The sequence below is a fragment of the Podarcis vaucheri genome, assembly GCF_965113315.1.
Source record: "Podarcis vaucheri genome assembly, chromosome: 15".
Classification (NCBI taxonomy): domain Eukaryota; kingdom Metazoa; phylum Chordata; class Lepidosauria; order Squamata; family Lacertidae; genus Podarcis; species Podarcis vaucheri.
Genome location: NC_138753.1, coordinates 45,106,276 through 45,126,252, shown reverse-complemented (window position 1 = coordinate 45,126,252; position 19,977 = coordinate 45,106,276). Strand labels below are relative to the sequence as shown.

Sequence of the window (19,977 nt, the reverse complement as noted above, 5' to 3'; positions counted from 1 at the left end):
CCTTCTGAGATTTGGATGGCTTTCTTGAAGCCTTCCTCCCAGAGTGAGCCCGCTCGTGTTTGGAAGCCTGGGTACCCATTTATGATTCACGCGTGTCTAGACAGAAAGAGGAAAGAAGGGTTTGGTAAGGGTTGGTATACCTAGGGAATTGGTATGCCTAATGTGAGGATATATAGTAAAGCGGGGTCTTTAGCTGCTTGGCAACTCTCTTAGTGGGTTTTTAAAGAGCTCTAGCTATCCGGTCCTTATGTTTCCTTTCCTATTTCTTTAGTTCCTTATTCCCTTATAACCTTTTAACCTGGGGTCTCTTTTCCACTCTGCCGGTCCCGCCCAATTCCTCATGGGCTATCCCTCCTGGCAACCTCCTACCTATCGTCACACTCTCAGGAAAAGGGGCCCTACTGGACGCCCGCGTACTGCGGTGCCAGATCGGGTAGTCCCTGGACAGAATTTGAACGGAAAATCCCCCTTGCTTTCGGAAGCGGGCTCACGCACGATACACGTGTTACGTGGCCCGACCGGTGCGGCTGGGATTGATGGATAGGAAAGCAAGACCCCTTCCTGCCCCCTCCGTAAGGGCGCTCGGGAAGTTCAGAAAAGGAACTCCAACCCCTTGCTTTCGACTGAGATGCCCGTTGCAGGGAGTCGGCTGTCTTTCCAAGCCGGGTCTCTCCGTCTTACTTTCGGACTCTCAATCGGTGCGGCTGGCTGGAGAGTTTGAGAAGAAAGAGATAGAGCTCAGAACCCCCCTTTCGGGTTGAGCAGTGGTCCACGATCTCTCTTGTCACTTGGACCAAGAGACAGGTGAGAAGAAACGATAGAGAGGAGGGCAGAGAATTCGGTTGCCAGGAGACTTCCACCCCTTCCCACCAGTGCACTGGATTTTCCCTTTTCCTTATACTCACGCGTCTTCTAAGATGTTCCGATCCCGGGATCGACGAATAAGCCGGCTGGATCCCTTTGCTCCCCGGCTGAATTCCTGGGACTTCCGATTACCGCCCGGGAGATGGCCGGAGGTCCAAAAGGGTCTTCCCAGGCAAAACGGCCCGGAGCCGGCTGAAGATTTCGGGGCCCCCGGTCAACACCCGGGAGAACCGCTCAAGTCCCTGTTCAGGCGCCAAACTGTTACGGAAAATTCCGGGTGCGTAGTTGCACAGCCACCCGGCTCGTCGGACTAGGTCCGCGGGTCCTTGCGGAGGAAAAAGAAACTCAGCCGGACACAGGAGCAAAGTACAAAGATCCGAGTTTATTGCGCAACAGGTTCAAAATGGCATTGAACCCCGAGAATGGGGCGACACAAACTTTTAAAAGTTCCCTCCAAGTCCCACAACACAGTGCGCGAAACGTCATGAATACATTATGGGAAGGTTGGGTCTTATGGATTACATCAGGAATACATTACACACGTCATGAATATCTCAGAGAAAGGTGGGGTTACACTAATCTACATTTGAGAGAAGGGAGGGGTGGAATATGCAGAGCGAGGGTCATATACAAATATACATTTCATGAGTACCGGTGGCGGTGGGACAATGGGTTACTGATATGCACCGTCTGCCACCTGGTATTGCCTGGAGGAAGGGCTGGGCAGAACGATCTGACGGGATTAAAGAGTTCCTGTGTACGTGACTTGCCGTCTCGGGGATTATGGAGTCCGGGCAGCATCATGGAGTCCTGGGGAAACTGAGTCGAAGGACACCAAGAGCAAGAGAATTGGAGCTGTGGTTGATTTTATATGAATTTCCAAAGATTTCTATTATCCTTAACCTATTCCGCACTGTTAGGGAAAGCAGAGGCAAGGTGGATACATTGTAACAAGGTTTTTGACAGGCGGATACAGAATGGATACATTGTAACTAGTTTTTGACAGTTTTACGAGGTCAGGAGTTTCGGTTCTATTGTTCTCGCCGTGGGGGGGCCGTCAGCAGCTTGTCAGGGATGAAATGAGGCGTGCAAGAGCTCCCTGAGCTAGCTCCTGCAGGACGAATGCATGGCTGTGATTGGCCAAAGCGCGGCCATAGGAATAAGCGGAGAAGAGAAACACTCGGTCTACTCGTTCTAAGTATGGAGCGCAGATAGACATAGGAAAGGATAGGGAATATATATATTTGAGCTTATTTCGCTCGGGAAAGGGTCTGGGAAAAGTGTGGTGCTTGTGCAACGGTGAAGGGGTTCGAGGGTGGGTGTGCGGTGGCACCCTTGAGGTCATCGCCTCGGACAGTCGAGAAGAAGGGGGGAATAGGCACCCCCCCCTCGGTCCGTATCACTGAATTCTTTGATTACTGAAGACCACGTTATGTAAGCAGGAAACAAACCAGCCTCAAAAAACAGCTTTTTAGCCAACAGAAAAACTTTTCCTCAAACAAACACGGAAAGCCCCAAATGGCTGGAAAACTCAGTTTCCCAGGATCCTCAGCCCTCGCAAAGGAACTACTCACCATGCAAGGGAACTCAGTTTCCCAAGCTCCCTTGCAATGATGAATCCTGGCAAATGCAGAAACCGGGACAGATGCCTGTTCCTCTCTTGCCTGCATGATGATACAAAAAGCAGGCGGGCAAAGAAGGGTGAGATCCCAGGCGAGGTCTAAGACTTTCCTAGTCACAGTGCAGGAGACCTACAGAGATCCACACTGGAAACCGGCAAGGGAAGGAAGAGGGAGTGTCCCAGGTGGGCAAGGGAAGCCCCTGGTCAGCCCTTGGATTTGCCCCCTGGCACTGCCCAAGTCTCAGCCTGCATCCCCCTTTGACCAAGCAGGGTGCAGGCTAGGATCCAGTCTCTGATAGGCACAGGGCAGCATCCCTGTCACATCCTCGAGGGAAGGGGAGCCACCCCACGCACACATGCAAACTCACACACATACTTTGTCGGCATGAAGGAGGGGGAGCCATCCAGCCATCCCACACAACACACTCACACACATACTGGTGAGCTCTCTGGCAGCAAGAGGGAAGGAGCTCTCTGTGCAATTGCCCATGGTTATGGAGCTTTTTTTTTGGGGGGGGGGAGAAGAGTTGTTGAGCTTTTTTTATGGTGAGCTTTTTTTCCTTTTAGGCTGGCGATCACTAAAGAACACACGATCTACTGGCGATTGACCAGAAACTTCCTGGCGATCAACCAGTAGATCGCAATCGACCTGTTGGACATGCCTGGTCTAGGACTAGGTAATCGTGAACATTCCAACTCTTTATTCCAATCATTTCTTAAACTCTGTATATCAAACTTACTTGTTGATAATAAATACCTATAAAAAGTAATTGCTGGCTTTTTTGTTTCAAATGAATTATCCAATTGCTCCAAATTTTGGGTGTCTCAGATGCTGAGCAGGCCAGAAGACCAAACAAAGTTACTAAAAGATGTAGCTGCAAGTCTTGCCATAGGGCCACCTCTGGGCAGATGGGTATTTTTCTCTCAGAGCATCATGCCTGTTGTGGGAACGTTCAGGGATGCAGCAGAGGATATATTGTTTGATTATATCCTTTCCAACTTGTGTTAACAAGTTCTACAATTTAGTAGAGTAACATTCCCCTTTTTAAACTTTCGCAGAGGATGTGTTTGCTTAGGCTCGCTAAAGCCTCTAAAATAAGTTTCCTTGGTAATTTCCCCTTTAGTCCGTCATAAAAAGATAGATGCAACACAGTCTTCTATAAAAGTATAAAAAGAGTTTACTCACACATTCTGTTCACAAATGGATCCCAGAAGGGAGACTTAAGTTACGAAAGTAATATACACCTGGAAACTATCCCATAAGGAGATAGCTCCTTTGTCCTCTCACACAGATATTTTTAAATGTTAGCTATCTAGTATTTAGTTAGTTCATTTTTATATTTATCTACTGTAAACTCATATAAAAATATATCTACGTTGTGTACAAAATCTCAGTTAAAACCAAAACAACAAAAAATAAAACCATTTTAGGATTCCAAAATTATAACCCAATTGGTGCACACACACAGTGGACTTTGTGGGTAAGTTCCATGTATATACCTTTTTCTTTAGCTGTATCCTTTGCTTACGGGTTGGGTCCAAGGCATCTGATACCCACTTGATGCTGAAGTAGGTGGCAGCCCCAAAGACGGTCAGGCGAAGGAGAACAGCAAACACTTCATTCCGGGTCAGTGGCCGAGTCAGAAGGTCTTTGGAGACTTCCCCTAGCAACATCTCTTCTGTGTTTCAGGCAGCCAGACTACAAGCTGAACTACATTAAAAAAGTAAAAAAGGGGGGGAGGCGACAAGGGATATAAATGAATTAGAAAGGAAAAACTGCAGCCATTGTATCAGCATTTTGGATTGTCACAAGAAAGCCAGTGTGGTGTAGTGGTTAAGAGCAGTAGTCTCGTAATCTGGTGAACCAGGTTCGCTTCCCTGCTCCTCCACCTGCAGCTGCTGGGTGACCTTGGCTAGTCACACTTCTCTGAAGTCTCTCAGCCCCACTCACCTCACAGACTGTTTGTTGTAGGGGAGGAAGGGATGTTAGCCGCTTTGAGACTCCTTAAAGGGAGTGAAAGGCGGGATATCAAATCCAAATCCAAACTCTTCAAGTTCACAAAGCCAAGTAATGAAGTCACATTTCAGCCAAGGAGAGACAATGCTGGTGCTGTGTAGTGACTAAGGAGCTATGAATCAGGAAGACCTCCTATTACAGTCCCACCTCTGCTATGAACTTTCTGATCTCTATAGGGGAGCAATTCTTACTCATCCTCAACCTCCCACCTCCAGTATGGGGAAAGACTGTAGCTCAGTGGAAATATCACTCTCCCCCCCCCCCCCGGTCAAAGCATACCAGCATGAGTAGATAAATAGGGAAGGTAAATGGTGTTTCTGTGTGCCAGAAGCAGTTTAGTCCTGCTGGCCACATGACCCGGAAAGCTGTATGTGGACAAACACCAGCTCCCTCGGCCTGAAGTGAGATGAGCGCCACACCCCATAGCTGTCTTTGACTGGACCTAACCGTCCAGGGGCCTTTTACGTTGGTGGGACTGTGCAAGGGGCTAAGTAAATATCCAGGGGTTGAAAAAGGGTCAAAAAAGGCCTTGGGTGGAGTAAAGAGGTTAAATCAGTAAAGATACAATGGGCAAGAGATTTTGGATACAATATTCAAATATGCTTATAAGACATTAGGCAAAAGCATTAATTCAGAACAATGAGCCTTACGAATAAAGGGCATTGAGAAACTTCTGTATGGCAACAGCTGCTGAGAGTGGGTCCGGGTCCTGCTCCTGCCTCTCTCACCAGGCCCAGGGCCCCTGACAGACTACAAAAGGACTCCTGCAGCCCAGCAGAGAGTTCTGTTTGCATTCTTTTAAACTGCTTTTTGATTGTAGTTTTTTTAAAAAAATGTTTAAACTGTTCTTAAGTGTTTTGGGGGTTATTCAGCTGTTTCTGTTTATATTTTGATTATGTATTTTGTGTTTTTATATTGTAATTTTATCTTGTGAATTGGTCTGACCTGCAGGCATACGGGGAAGAATATCGGTTATAAAAACGAATGCATTGCCAATCATGTTGTTTTTATTCCAATCAATACCTGTTATCAGTGGGACAGGTCACTTTAAAGAATGGCAGAAAGATATTTCTAAATTTATCTGGCAGGGGAAGAAACCAAGAATAAAATATGTAGTTAACAGATGTTAAAGAAAGACGTGGCTTCTCCCTGCCAGATCTGAGGTTATGCTATGAGGCGTCCTGCCTGTGCTGGCTTCGAGAATGGATAGCATTGGAAAATACGGATGTTCTAGATTTGGAAGGTCATGAAAACTGATTTGGTTGGCATGCATATCTATGGTATGAAAAGGTAAACTAATTGAAACTAACAAATTTTGAAGATATAAGAGAGTCATTAACAGATTGGTTACAATACCATCAATTAAATGATGTACTGTATTTAAAAAGGATAAAAGAAATGGATTCAGTAATGAAATCACAAGCTTTGAAAATTAATTGTTGCAAAATAAAGTAAAAGCACTATCTAAAATGTATAAGAGGTTGTTAGAATGAAGAGGTTAAATCAGTAAAGATACAATGGGCAAGAGATTTTGGATACAATATTCAACTCTTCATGGGAGAAGCTGTGGAGAGAGGATTTAAAATTTACGGCATGCAGTACATTGAAAGAAAATTATATGAAGATGATGTACAGATGGTATTTGACTCCTAGTATGCTAGCAAATTTGTACATGACTAGTTCAAATATATGTTGGAAATGTAAAGTAAAAGAGGGCACCTTTATAATATGTGGTGGACTTGTAAGGCAATAAAAACATATTGGGAAATGATATACAATGAGTTAAAAAAATGTTTAAAATAACCTTTGTTAAAAAACCAGAAGCCTTTTTATTGGGAATGTTAGGTGCAGAGATACCAAGGAATTATAAAAGACTATTCATGTACGTGACAACGGCAGCCCATATATGGAAGAAAGACAAAACACCTTCAAGAGAAGAGTGGACAACAAAATTGATGGACTATGCTGAGATGGCTAAAATGACTGAAAAATCAGGAACCAGGATGATAACAAATTTAACAAGGACTGGGAAAATTTTGTAACATACTTAAGAGAACACTGTAAACATTAGCAGGACTGAAGTAACACCTGCAATGTGAAAAAACCATGGATATAAATAGAGTTTTAAGGCTAAATAGAGGATGATATGATATGCAGTGGAAAATGGTTATTAGCAGACTCCACAGAGGGAAGGGAGGAAGTCCGAGAATTTGGAGAATTTTACACTTTTTGATTCTATTTAATGTGTGAATGTGAAATTAAATTGTAAAACCAATAACAATTTATTTTTTTAAAAAAGAGACCTGCGGACCTAGGACAGTATATGAATAAATAAATAAATAATAGTTTTTGTTTGTTTTACTTCCTTATTTTTTCACATTTTTAGATCCCTAGCAATGGTGATTGATAATTAATAAACATTTAATATATATTGATATTTCTTGACTTTCTGTGATGGCCTGGGAATCTGATTCAGAGGCTGAACCGGAGGAATCCCAGCCTGCACAGGAGTCCCCGCCTCCAGGGCCGGCTGAGCCGGGGCAGGGCCTTGATTCTGAAGGGCCCTCACCTGTGCCGGAACCTCAGGAGCAGGCACCAGGTGAATCCGCTCTGGCTCCGGAGGTGATGGAGGACCCACTGCCTGCAGGTGCTCCTCTCCCAGCCCTGACAGGGGAAGGTGAGGTTGCCTCTGGGTCCAGTAACCCTCCAGCCTCTCCTGAGCTGCAGAGGCTCAGGGCAGAAAGGCAGAGGGAACTAAGTTCTCTCAGGAGGAGTGCTCGACTTAAGGCCAGGAGAGGCGAGTCACCTGTGGGCTGGGACCGCCCTAGGCCCCAGAGGAGATAAAGGCCAGTCAGCCCAGTCCCAGGTTACAGGAGCAACGTTGTTGGAAACCTGTTTCTGCCAGCACCCAGACCTGTTCTTTTGGAGTTCCCGTCCACGCCCGGCTTCTTGCTTTGGACCCCGCTTCCCCCTTGGTGGATAGTCTCCAGACCCTCAACCCAGGACCAGACACTGACCACGCCTCACGGTAAACCCCCCCCCCCAGGACCAGCACACTTTCTTTCATTTACTTTTCTAAGAATATGGGTCAGGGTCAATGGCAACTTTAGACGTTCAGGGGTGTGCATGTGTGAACGAACTCAGATATTTGGGAAACCCTAGATAATACTTTAGAATGTACTGTAGTACTACTTTAAACTTCAAAATGCCTCAAACTAAATCCCTTCCATCTCTTTATAGTAACTTGCAAGCAATATAAATTTTCCAGAAACATTAAAGCCATGAGGAAGACCCTTCTTTTCTCGGCCCTGTATACCTGAAGGAGCATCTCCACCCCATCTCTCAGCCTGGACATGGAGGTCCACCTCTGAGGGCCTTCTGGTGGTTCCCTCACTGTGAGAAGTGAAGTTACAGGGAACCAGGAAGAGGGCCTTCTTGGCAGCGGTGCCCTCCCTGTGGAACACCCTCTGTTCAGATGTCAAGAAAATAAACAACTATCTGACTTTGGCAGCCCTGCAACAGGAGGTTTTAAATATTTTATGTTCTATCATGTTTTTACTATTCTGCTGGGAACCACCCAGAATGGCTGGGAAAACCCAGCCAGATGGGCAGGGCGTGAATAATAAAATTAATAATAATAATAATAATAATAATAATTTTCTTGCACAAAATGAAAATTTTGGGGTGTGGGCAAATGAAATACATGTAATACTTATTTACTTCTTAAACTGCAGCTTATTTTACTGCAGTGATAACATAAAATACTCTATTTCAAATTTAGCATATAATTCAGGAGTGTTAAAAAGATCAAGAAGAGGTTTGTTTTCATATTCCTGGGTGGCAATGGGAGTTTTATCTACTTCAGTTTCTAACAGTAAGGTTTTCTCAGCTGGTGTTCCTTCAGCTGGTTTCTCCTGTTCAGAAACGCCCTTTTCTGTTTTTACAGAAAAGTTCTCTGGTACTGTTTGTAATATTTAAGAAATTTACAATGCACTTGTATGCGTGTTTATGCAGAAGAGAGACCCGCTCTTGTTTAGCAGGTCCTGTCTAAGCTATTATTTCTCATGCAACATCTATTCCCGGTGTCCACACCTCTTGTGCAGATAACAGAGTTGAGGATGGGAGGCAGCTTCAATCAGGAAATTGGTGCAAAGAGCTTCCTCCACTAGTGGTCAAGTCCAAAGTCAAACTGGGTTCCCTGCAGCTGTTCTTAACCCTTTGAAAACTGGGATATCTATCCATGGATCTCCCTGCACCAGGGGAGAAGATTCTGTGGCCCTCCAGATACTGCAGAACTTGTAAGAAGCCCTGTTGGATCGGACTAAGGACCTATCTAGTCCAGGACTCTGTTCTACCATTGGAAAGCCTGCCAGCAGAACTTGAATGCAACACCACACTCCCCATGTGACAATTGCACTTCTGCCATGTGTGCTTCCCAGCAACTGGCATTCAGAGGCATCAGTGGGGATAGAAGATAGTCGTTGTGGCTACAACCTGCTCAGTCTCTGACCATTGGCCATGATGACTGTGGCTGTTGGAAATTGGAGTCCAGTAACATCTGGAGAGCCAAAGGTTAAGCACTTCTGCTTTAAGCAATCCAGCCTGAGCTTCCTATCTGCAATTTCAGGTTGTAAGAATTTTAATAAGCTCAGGGAGGGCAGTTGCAAACATCGGGAAGGTGCTGCAGAAATGCTAATGGTTGTCCTGGTTGTTACTATTCCACTGTTGAGCCCCAGAGGCCTGTCGGTAGTCGGCACGGCGCGCTCCAGATGCCTGGGAATGAGCCAGCACGGCCAACGGGCAGAGAGAGAGGCTGGAAGCTCCGGCGAGGGAGATGGACCAGGGCTCCGGCTCGGAACAGGGCAGCCAAGGCCACGGGGTCCAGCCTTGCCTAGCAGCGCCTCAGCCTCTCTCTCGGGGCCGGAGGAGCCCTTGCAATCGGCCCCTGATCTGGGAGGCCCCGGACTGAGTCTCGTCCTCGGGCTTCCCGGTCTCCTTTCGGGCCGCGTCGCTGGCCGTGGTGCTGAACGCCAGCCGAGCCCAGGGAGGGAGGGAGGGAGGGAGGGAGACGCGGCAGCCGGGGAACTAACCCTTTCCTACCTGGGCCGCCGCCGCCGCCGCCTCCTCCTTCCTGGGGCCCAGCATGCTGCCGGCGAGAGTCGGGCAATGCGCTTGCTGTGCTCACCGCCAACGCCGGAGGATGCCTTCTGCTTCCGCGTCCTGGCACCGAAAAGAGTCACGTGTGCAAAGGACAGCCCACTAGGGCCGGAGCAGTTCCTTGCGGGCGCAGGTATCCAAGCAAGCTGCTTGTCTTTCCATTGGAGTTAGGCGCAGATTTGTTAATGAACAGCGCAATGCTGTCCATGTTTAAAAAGGTAAACTTACCCAGAAGTAATTCCTATGAAGTTTAATGCTACTTCCGCCCAGGTAAATAGGTCTCATGGGAGTCGGAAGAACTTATCTCTTAGTAAACGTGTATTGGCTTTTGGAGTAAGAGTAGGTAAAGGTAAAGGGACCGCTGACCATTAGGTCCAGTCGTGACCAACTCTGGGGTTGCGCCGCTCATCTCGCTTTCTTGGCCGAGGGAGCCAGCATACAGCTTCCGGGTCATGTGGCCAGCAGGACTAAGCCGCTTCTGGCAAACCAGAGCAGCGCATGGAAATGCCGTTTACCTTCCCGCCGGAGCGGTACCTATTTATCTACTTGCACTTTGACGTGCTTTTGAACTGCTAGGTGGGCAGGAGCTGGGACACCCCGTCGTGGGGATTCAAACTGCTGACCTTCTGATTGGCAAGCCCTAGAGTCTCAGTGGTTCAGACCACAGTGCCACCCATATCCCAAGAGTAGGTATGTTGCTGCATTAATCAATTAAAAGTTGCATTAGTAAATTCTTAATAATATTTAAAAAAGAAAAAAGAAAGAAGAAGCTTTGCCTTAGCACTAGGGGAAAATTTAATCAAGATGTTTTATAGATGGTACTTAACACCTTCCAAAATAGCTAAAATGTATAAAACAAAAGCAAACCTGAGTTGCAGGTGCAGTACAGCTGAAGGGACACTTATACGTACAGGATCTGGTGGACCTGTGGAAAAATCAAAAGCTTCGGGGATATAGTATATGATGAACTTAAAAAAATGTTTAAATATAATTTCGTAAAAATACAGAACCTTTCCTATTAGGAATAACAGACACAGGTATAGCAAAAGAGGATTGGAAAATATTCCTGTATGCCACAGGCACACGAGGACCTTAATTGCCAGAAATTGGAAAAAAGAATTTGTGCCAACAAAAAAAGAATGGCAGGATAAGTTATTAGATTATACTGAATTGGCCAGATTAACAGAGACAATTAGGGGACAAGCTAGACAAGAATTCCAAAAAGAATGGGGGAAATGCAGAGAATACTTTACCAACCAGTGCCCCAAAATATACACCTGGACTTGTTTCGTTTGATTTCTATAGGAGACTTTGCGGTTTTTTTAAGTCATAATTAGGAAAAATTGTAATAATCACATATAAAATAAACAGTACACAAGAAGTAAATAAGTAGGCCATTTGCAGGATAAAGGAAGTCTTTTATTTTTATGTTATGTTTTCTTTGTGTAAGGGGATAGGAGTTTAATTTTGATAATTAAATTGTCAATGGTGGTGGGTTTGTATGTATGAGTTGTTGTGGACTATGTTGTAAATAAAATAATAATAATATTTTTTTAAAGAAGCTTTGGAGCAAAAAGCACAAGGCTTAAAAACACATGTGACACAGGTTGTGATGTTGCAGAAAGCTTTTGAAATATAGGCTATCACCCTTCTAACATATATATGAGAGAATTAGAGAATCATAGAATTGTAGAGTTGGAAGGAACCCAAAAGGTCCATCTAGTCCAATCCCCTGTAATGCAGGAATCTCAGCTAGGGCATCTATGACAGATGGCCATTCAACCTCTAATTTAAAAACTATAAGAAAGGAGAGCCCACCTCCTGAGGGAGTCTGTTCCACTGCTGAACAGGTCTTACTGTCAGAAAGCTTTTCCTGATGCTTAGTCCTTTCTTGTAATTTGAAGCTTGACTCCTACACTCCAGAGCAGCAGGGGGGGGGGGACTTGTTCCCTCTTCCATGTGACAGCCCTTTACATAGTTGAACATCATGATCCTATCTCCTCTCCATCTCCTCTTTTCCAGGCTAAACATACCCAGCTCCCTCAACTGTTCCTCATAGGGCTTTGTTTCCAGACCCTTGATCATCCTGGTTGCCCTTCTCTGCACACGTTCCAGCTTGTCAACATCCTTTTTAAACTGTGGTGCCCAGAATTGGACACAGTATTCCTGGTGTGGTCTGACCAAGGCAGGATAGAGTGGGACTTCAACTTCCCTTGTTCTGGACGCTAGACTTCTGTTGATGCAGCCTAGAATAGCATTAACTTTTTTGCAGCTGCCTCACCCTGTTGACTTATGTTAAGCATGTGGTCCACTAAGACCCCTAGAGCTTTTTCACATGTATTGCTAGTAAGCCAGGTACCCCCCACCTTATATTTGTGCATCTGGTTCTTCCTGCCTAAGTGCAGAACCTTATATTTGTCCCAGTTCTCCAATCTGTGAAGGTCATTTTGAATTCTGCAGCATTACCCCCCCCCCCGGTGTGGTGTCATCTGCAAATTTTATGAGCATCCCCTCAATTCCTTCATCCAAGTTGTTTATGAAGATGTTGAGCAACAATGGGCCCAGGACAGAAGCATGTGGCACCCCGCTTGTCACTTTTCCCCAGGATGATAAGGAACCATTAATGAGTACTCTTTGGGTTCAATCAGTCAACCAGCTACAAATCCACCTAACAGTCACCTCGTTCACCCCACATTTTACCAGCTTCCTCACAAGAACATCAAAAGCTTTACTGAAATCAAGATACACTACGTCCACAACATTCCCCTGATCCATGTAACTCCATGGAAAAAAGAAATGAGATTTGTCTGACATGACTGGGATTTTGGGAAACCCATGCTGGGCTTTAGTAATCACAGCATCCTTTTCTAAGTGCTCACAGACCAACTGTTGAATTATCTGTTCTAGTACCTTTCCTGGTATCGATGTGAAGCTCACTGGTTGGTAAGTTACCTGGGTCTTCTTTTTTAACATTTTTGAAGATGGGGACATTTGCCTGCCTCCATTCTGCAGGGACCTCACCTGTTCTCTAAGAATTCCCAGGGATCACAAACAAAGGCTCTGAGATTACATCCACAAGCTCCTTAACTGAAATGCCTTCCTGTTTGATTTAAGCCGCTTTGAGCATGATTTTTTGTGGAAAAGCAGCATACAAATCAAATGAATTTACAAAACAAAGACAAACAAAGATATAGCATGGGTGTAGCCAGGATTTTTGTTGGCAGGTCATGCTTTTTGGGGGGGTCAGAACCTCAGATTTTGATTGATTCTGATTGATCTAAGGGGGCAGCTGCCCTTGGCAATGGCCCATGAACAGTCACATAACCTCATAGGAAATTATTTCAAGATTGTTAGGAGGAATACATTTTGGTCATCAAATGCTTTGGTGAAGAGGAATGCTTAAAATTTATTTCTGAATATAAATAATGAAGAAGCCAGATACAACTCACAAGGGGGGCATTCTATAACAGAGAATTATTACCCCAAATGCCCCACTGCAGGTCAGTGCCTATTGGACAGCACCTGGAGGCAGCAGCACCAGCAGTTCCTCCCTTGCTGATTTTAGGGCCCAAGACGGTCAGTATTGAGAGAGGTGCTCTTTTAGGAATAGTACTTGTCTCTAAAGCAGTTTATGGCTTTGTATTGTAGGGATAAGACCCAGTAGTTCACTGACAGCCAGGGCAGTGCTTTCAGGATGACACATGGTGCCATCAGGCTGCCCCTCGCACCAATTTTTTCATTTGTTGCAGCTTCTGGATCATCTTCAAGGGCAGCCCCATATAGAGCATGTTGGTATTTGTACTGTATTTGTTAGGAAATGTATTTTACTACACACACACACACACACATACTGGGGAAAACAAAACATATACAGCATGGGTAGGCAAAGTAAGCCCTGGGGGCCAAATTCTGGCCCAATTGCCTTTTAAATCAGGCCTGTGGACGGTCCGGGAATCAGTGTGTTTTTACATGAGTAGAATGTGTCCTTTTATTTAAAATGCATCTCTGGGTTATTTGTGGGGCATAGGAATTTGTTCAGGTTTTTTTCTTCAAAATAAAGTCCAGCCCCCCACAAGGTCTGAGGGACAGTGGACCAGCCCCTTGCTGAAAAAGTTTGCTGACCCAATACAGTATAATGTAAAAGCTGCAAAAGTGACTCCACTCAAGGTCACAGATGCGCCGAATTCTTGCTTTGTTAACTTAGTCTTGTCTGCCTGAGAAGAGTGGGCAAGAGTTGGTCTGTCTGTTTTGTTGCCTGAGAACATGGGAGCGTGAAGACGTCAAGCAGACTCTGTTCTGAGGAACTGATGAAGACAGGAAGCGACGCACTCATGATTTATGCATTGCTACGACCAAACCGTCTCTTGGGCTCGAAGGAGAGAAACAAGTTCTATTGCACCTGATCTATCAACGCAGCTTGTTCAATTACGTACTGCCCTGGCAAGAGGCAGAGCAGAGGCCCCGCCCAGAGAGGCGGGGCTGCAGTTCAAAATCAAACCCCAACGGCCGCTTGGAACCTTATGAGGAAGTCGCCCTTGAAATTGACCACGCCCTACGGACGCGCTCCCGATTCCCCCCTCCTTTCCCAATGGTACAGTTATAGACTGTACCATTAAACGGTGGTGGGTGAAAGCCAGACTGAGGCAGGGATATACTCCTAATAACCATTCATTGGCGAGATGTCCTAATGAACTACTTGACGTATTTCTTAATGAGTAAGTTCAAGCTCGCGCCGGACGTGATGGGCCTTTCTTATTCCTTCTGGCCCACCCTTTGCTTTGGGAACTTGGGCTGCCCTAACCCCCTGGGCCAGGGCGGGGCGAGGGGCGGGGCGGCCACGTGCTAAAGGCGCGAAGGCGGGGCTGGCGAGGGCGCTGGGCGGAGGGCGCGTGCGTGAGGTTTCGGCGGCGCGAGGAGGGCGCGTTGGTCTCGCTGCTGCCGCCTCGCCAACCGCCTCGCTGGGCTGCGCTGCTCGGCCGGCGCCCTGAGGGGACGGGCGGGTAAGGAGCGGGTCCGGCCAGGGGCGGTTTTCGGAGGGGAGGGAGCGCCGTCGCCCCGGGTCAGCAGGAGGAGGAGGGCGCGGGCTTGGCTGGGGGCGCCTTGCCCTCGCGGAGGGCGGAACGAGGGGCGCTGCTCGCCGGCTGCCCGAGCAGGGCGGCCCCGCTTCCCGAGGCGTGTCCTCCCCGCTGGCCGCTCCCAGGTCGCAGGCTCCAAGGCCCGCAGCCGCAGCTCGACTGGCAGCGCTCCTTGGGAGGCGGCGCTGGGTCCTGCGGGCCTTGGGCGACGATGGGTTGGGGCGGATAGCCTTGGCTGCTCTTGTATTTTTGCTCGATTTTTGTTTTTGTGTCGGTTTTATTTAGTCTTTATTGAACTGTCAACATCGGCACATAGGTGTGTGTGTGTAAGAGAGAGAGAGAGGTAGTAAACCATTATCCAGCTGGATAAATAACGCCCATTCACAAGGCAAGCAGATGGTGTACAGGTGGCAGTTTAGGAATTGCAAGATTGCCATGGGTGTGAATTGTGAATATACAATATTGCACAGGTATGTGGACAACCACTGCCGTGAACTGTACACATGGTTTTAAAAGAGGGAATCTGCACTGGACAATGTTAATCTGATCTTGAAGGAAACAATTAAGAAATAACTTCAGGGCTGGATGGACAGCAGTTAAGTCTTCTGAGAAGACCCTAGATTCATGAGACTTGGAACACCGTTTCAAAATGGAAGCAGATCCATTGATTTTCCATTACAGGTTCTCATTTGGTTGTATAGTTTAATAAGTATCAAACTTGCTTTCTGCAAAGTTACAGAAGAGCACCCAAGGTTGTTTTGGTTAGGAGGTCCAGCAGGTTCAGATAAGGTAATGGAAGAACAAGGGTCATTCTTGGGCCCATAATAATTCAAAAAGGGGCCTTGCTGGAGTCCTGTAAATAACATTCATGTTGATAATAGGAATAGAAATGGCCTTACAGGGTTACAGCTATTGGTTCACACTTAAGCTGTTAGATAAGGTTGATTTGAAACACACACACCCCCATCACCATTTCTTGCTGATGTAGATTTCACTCCCTCCTTCCCTGGAATCATAGAATCATAGAATCATAGAATCATAGAGTTGGAAGAGACCACAAGGGCCATCGAGTCCAACCCCCTGCCAAGCAGGAAACACCATCAGAGCACTCCTGACATATGGTTGTCAAGCCTCTGCTTAAAGACCTCCAAAGTAGGAGACTCCACCACACTCCTTGGCAGCAAATTCCACTGTCGAACAGCTCGAGGAGGGGGCACCATTTTGTGCTTCACGTCAGGTGCCAAAATGTTTTGGGTCACCCAAATTAATAGAGCTTATTAGCTGTCAATTCGTAGCACTTGTTAAACTAGCTGATGGTTTTTACTACACCTGTTCCTGGAAAACTGGTGGAAAGTATTGTAAAGAACATAGAATAACAAACCCCTACTAAAGCAGAGCAAGCATGGCTTCTGCAAGGAAAGTCCTGTCTCTCAAACCTTTTAGAATTCTTTGAGAGTGTCAGTAAGCTTATAGGTAGAGGTAGTCCAGTTGACATAGTGTGCTTGGACCAAAGACTCCTACATAAGCTTGACAGTCAAGGAAAAAGAGGAGATCAGGAATTGGTTAAGTTGCAGGAAGCAAAGAATAGGAATAAATAGACCCTTTTCCAGTTGTTGTTGTTGCCACCTCCACCAGAGCAAAGTGGGACTTCGCTGAGCTGCTTGCCTGTCTGCCTCCGCAGGCATGGCCAGCATGGCCCTTGCGCGGAGAGGAGCACCAGGCCACACTGGGGTTGCCTATGTGTGGGTGCTTGGTTCACACCCCCTCAAAAATCTTGTGCCCGGAGCCACGGCCCCTGTGGCACCCCCTGCTGTGAAGTTCAAAAAGGTTCAGGAAAGGGCAACTAAAAGGGGATATTCAGTAGTGACTCCCCTATGAGAAAAGGTAGTGTTTGGACTTTTTAGTTTAGAGAAAAGGTGAGTAAGAGGTGACATGATAGAAGTTTGCAAAATTATGCATGGCACTGAGAAAGTTTGTCTTCCTCTGTCAGAACACTAGAACTTGTGGATATCCAGTGAAGCTGAATGTTGGAAGTTTCAGGAAAGATAAAAGAAAGTACTTAATTGAAAAGCCTGAATTCAGTATACATTGATTCTTTAAAGATGTCTAACTCCTGGCACTCCCTTCATGGATCACTGCCTTGTCGTGGCTCAAGTAACTCAGACATCCATGGGGTCACGAAGAGTCGGACATGACTAATCGACTAAACAACAACTCCTGATGCATCTCTTTACCATTCTTATTGTGAAATATATCCTTTCTCTTTAACTTTCATAAGACTCAGAGTGGCAGTTTAAAAGGGACAGGGATGATATTAAATAAAGGCACATTCTGCATCTGTTCCTAAGCAGAGTTATATACCCAAAAGACAATATTTCTGGGAAGGTGGGAGAGTACAGTATTTTAAACCAAGCCTAAGAAATACACACACTACCACAAGGCTACCTCAGTCTTGGGGTGCGGCAGGACATCCAAGTCACCATTGCTTCAGGTTTTCTGGTTCCCTTGTATTGGCAATAAAATCTGCCTCAGGTAGGAGGAAAGGTGTAGAGTCCACCTCAGCCACCAACTTAGATGGCTTTAAAGGAGGATTTGTTGCCCACCTATCATCTGACATTGGTGCTCTCAAGTCCCAAAGCTAGTGCTTCAAAGCTAGGTGCTGCTGAAACAGAGGAGAGGGACGTTGTTTCAGCAGAAGTTTCAGTGCAACCCCCTTCATTATCAGAAGTTGATATGTGCAGCCATGAGGATGATGATCTGGTCTGTGTTGCTGAAAAGGTTCCTCAACCCTGGCATATGCACTGATACAACTCATTCAAGGCATCACCCCATAACCAACAGTTTCCCTGAATTTGTGGAAAAGTACAAACATTTTATTTCCTCTCAAAATCCTCTCTAATTGGTTATATAAAAGTTTCACTTTCATGCCTCCCCCCCTCCCCACCCAAAAAGTTGGAATTTTAGTTTGGTGAATATGCAGAGGGTTCTCTTAGAATAGTGTCTTTGAACACATTAGCTAGTCATTGAACTGTATCCCAAGGCTCTATGGGGAGAGGGAATGGTTGTTTAACCAGTTTTATTTTATTTTATTTTAATAAAAATTTTATTAGGATTTTCAAAATGTTTTTTAGACAAACACAACAACATACAGACACATAACAGATATAGTTTTAAAATCTTACTTTCTTAACCATTTTCCCGGACTTCCCCCACCTCCCCTTCTTGCATCCCTATTCCAATAGTTAATTCAGCAAGTTCTTATCCCCAAATTATCCCTTATTAACATTTTACTTAAATTATCTTGATTTATCAAATTTAAACTTCTAAACCTCATTTTAATACATAACATTTACCCCTTTTTCTAAGGTCGACCCAAGTTCCCTTTCACGAGTTTCCCAATTTTTATAATTGTTACCCAACAACTTATCCAATAAAAACATATAATTATACCCCTTTGGATTCCAAAATCTCCCCCCCCTTCCCCGGTTTTGCTCCCCAGAAATTGTCTTTCAATCTATCAATTCTCAGCCTGGGTCTATCACGTCCGAGGCCCTTAAGTCTCTTTCAGTCCCTTTCAGCCGGTTTTGTTGACAATCTTTGGTGTTGAACATCAAATCTCGGAGCAGCTTTGACCCACTAGGGTCTGTATTTTTTCCAACCAGGCCTCCATATTCAAAGAAAAGGTCCAGATCCTGTTTCTTGGTCTTTTCAAATACCAATGTCCCAAATGTTCCAAATGCTTCAGTTTTCACCTTTATCAAATTTGTAATCCAAAGGTCTTTCGGACTCCCCATAGGAGGGAGTCCCCAATCTTCATTCTTCATTTCATACCAAATTTTCATCATCCGAACCTTGTTTTCCTTAACTTCCATCCTGACAGGCCTCTGGTTGTCCTTCTCCACCTGCCACATTTCAGCTCCTCCATTCGACTCCTCTAAAACAACACAAATTTCTTCTTCTCCAGCTGCTGATTCTCCTTGAATCAATTCCTCAACGATTTCAACAGAGTTGTTTACTTTAGAGTTCAAGGTTATAAGATTTGTAGCCATAACATCACTCAACTCTTGCAATATTCCCAGGAAATGAAACACTCTATCCAACTCTGCCTGTACTTTTCCATCTGCTGCCATTGTAGTATCTCAGAACCCCCTCTAGAGGGATTCTGGTTACAGTATCCAACAGTCAGGTTATTTTGTTCTTATTTCTTATTTCCAAAAGCTTAAAGTCCAATGTAACAAAGATAACCGGTAGAAATAGCACAAAGCCAAATTTCCTGACTTTGACAGCTCATTTGACAGCTGTCAAACTCTATTTAAGTCCTCCACAGGCTCCCTCTCGGGTCGCTCCCGGATCCGGGGGGGGGGGTTAAACTTCAACTCACACAGTCGATTCTAGTCCTCCAGCACAAAACTTATGTAACCAAATCGTGGAATTAAATTTTTTTATCTCAACAAGAGAAAGACAGTCTCACAACCTTAGTTATCCGATTCTTGCTTTAAAAATGCCTGCAAGGGGGGGGGGAGGCGGACTTCCTTTTAGCACCTCCCCCGGTCGTACCAAATTCAACTAAAAGAAATTTTAAAGTCCAATTTCCGTATTACGGGTTGTTACTTTTAAAGCCCAAATGTTCAAAGAAGAAGTCAGCGCTCTCCGGCCATGGCTCGCGGCTTCACTCCGTAGAAGAAGCGATCCACTCACAGCACCACGCCACTCTCTGTCACCGGCTCTGAAGCCTTTAAAAAGGCTTCTTTGCTGGTCGGGGAGGGCGCAAATGGTGCCCGCCGAGTTACCAGGTCCACAGGCTTCCGCGCCTGTGGTTTCTGAGGGTCCCCGCGTCGCCGCTGCGGCAGGACCCGTCCTCTACAAAGCCGATTCCCTCCGGAGCTCGGAGGGAATCCGCCATTTGCCGATCGCGCTAACCCGGAAGTCTGTTTAACCAGTTTTAAGTCTGGTGTATCTGTGCTCATTAAGGTCTACCATTGTTGGTGCTTAGGCTGTTGTTGGTCTGTGTGGGCCATTTTCTTCTGCATTATTCTCTGAGGGAGGGAAGTGTTCATGGGGGCGGGGAGTTGGAAGTACATTGTAGAATGATGAGAACCTAATTCATGCGAAGGTCTTTCTTCACTATTTAAGGAGAGTGATAGGAGACCTAGGGTTGGGGGGTGGCAATAAAATGAGATGTTGATGGTGGTAGAGGTGGATTGTGCTAGTCTTGGTAGATGGTTCAAGGGCATCTTTGTAGT

General features: G+C 45.8%; 2 protein-coding genes across 4 annotated transcripts in view; one reads left to right on the top strand and one right to left on the bottom strand.

The window, feature by feature from the left end:
• LOC309519522 (outer mitochondrial transmembrane helix translocase-like) overlaps positions 1-4,159 on the bottom strand; it is a gene marked incomplete at its 5' end in the record, with an annotated part of 69,451 nt that extends 65,292 nt beyond the window's left edge. For both annotated transcript variants that reach the window (XM_082200625.1, XM_082200624.1), the window contains one exon: positions 3,986-4,159. In XM_082200625.1, the coding sequence (XP_082056751.1) occupies positions 3,986-4,159 (174 nt within the window). The remainder of the gene's footprint in view (positions 1-3,985) is intronic.
• A 10,393-nt stretch (positions 4,160-14,552) lies between these two features.
• The window catches only part of PIWIL2 (piwi like RNA-mediated gene silencing 2), a 63,393-nt gene continuing 57,968 nt past the window's right edge, over positions 14,553-19,977 (top strand). Inside the window, exon 1 of one of the 2 annotated variants that reach the window (XM_082200269.1) lies at positions 14,553-14,659. Coding sequence is in view for 1 of the 2 variants with exons in the window: in XM_082200268.1 (XP_082056394.1) it covers positions 15,170-15,204 (35 nt within the window). In the remaining variant the exon portion in view is untranslated. Of the gene's footprint in view, positions 14,660-15,154; positions 15,205-19,977 lie in introns of those variants that run through there. The other variant, XM_082200268.1, reaches the window with a different exon arrangement.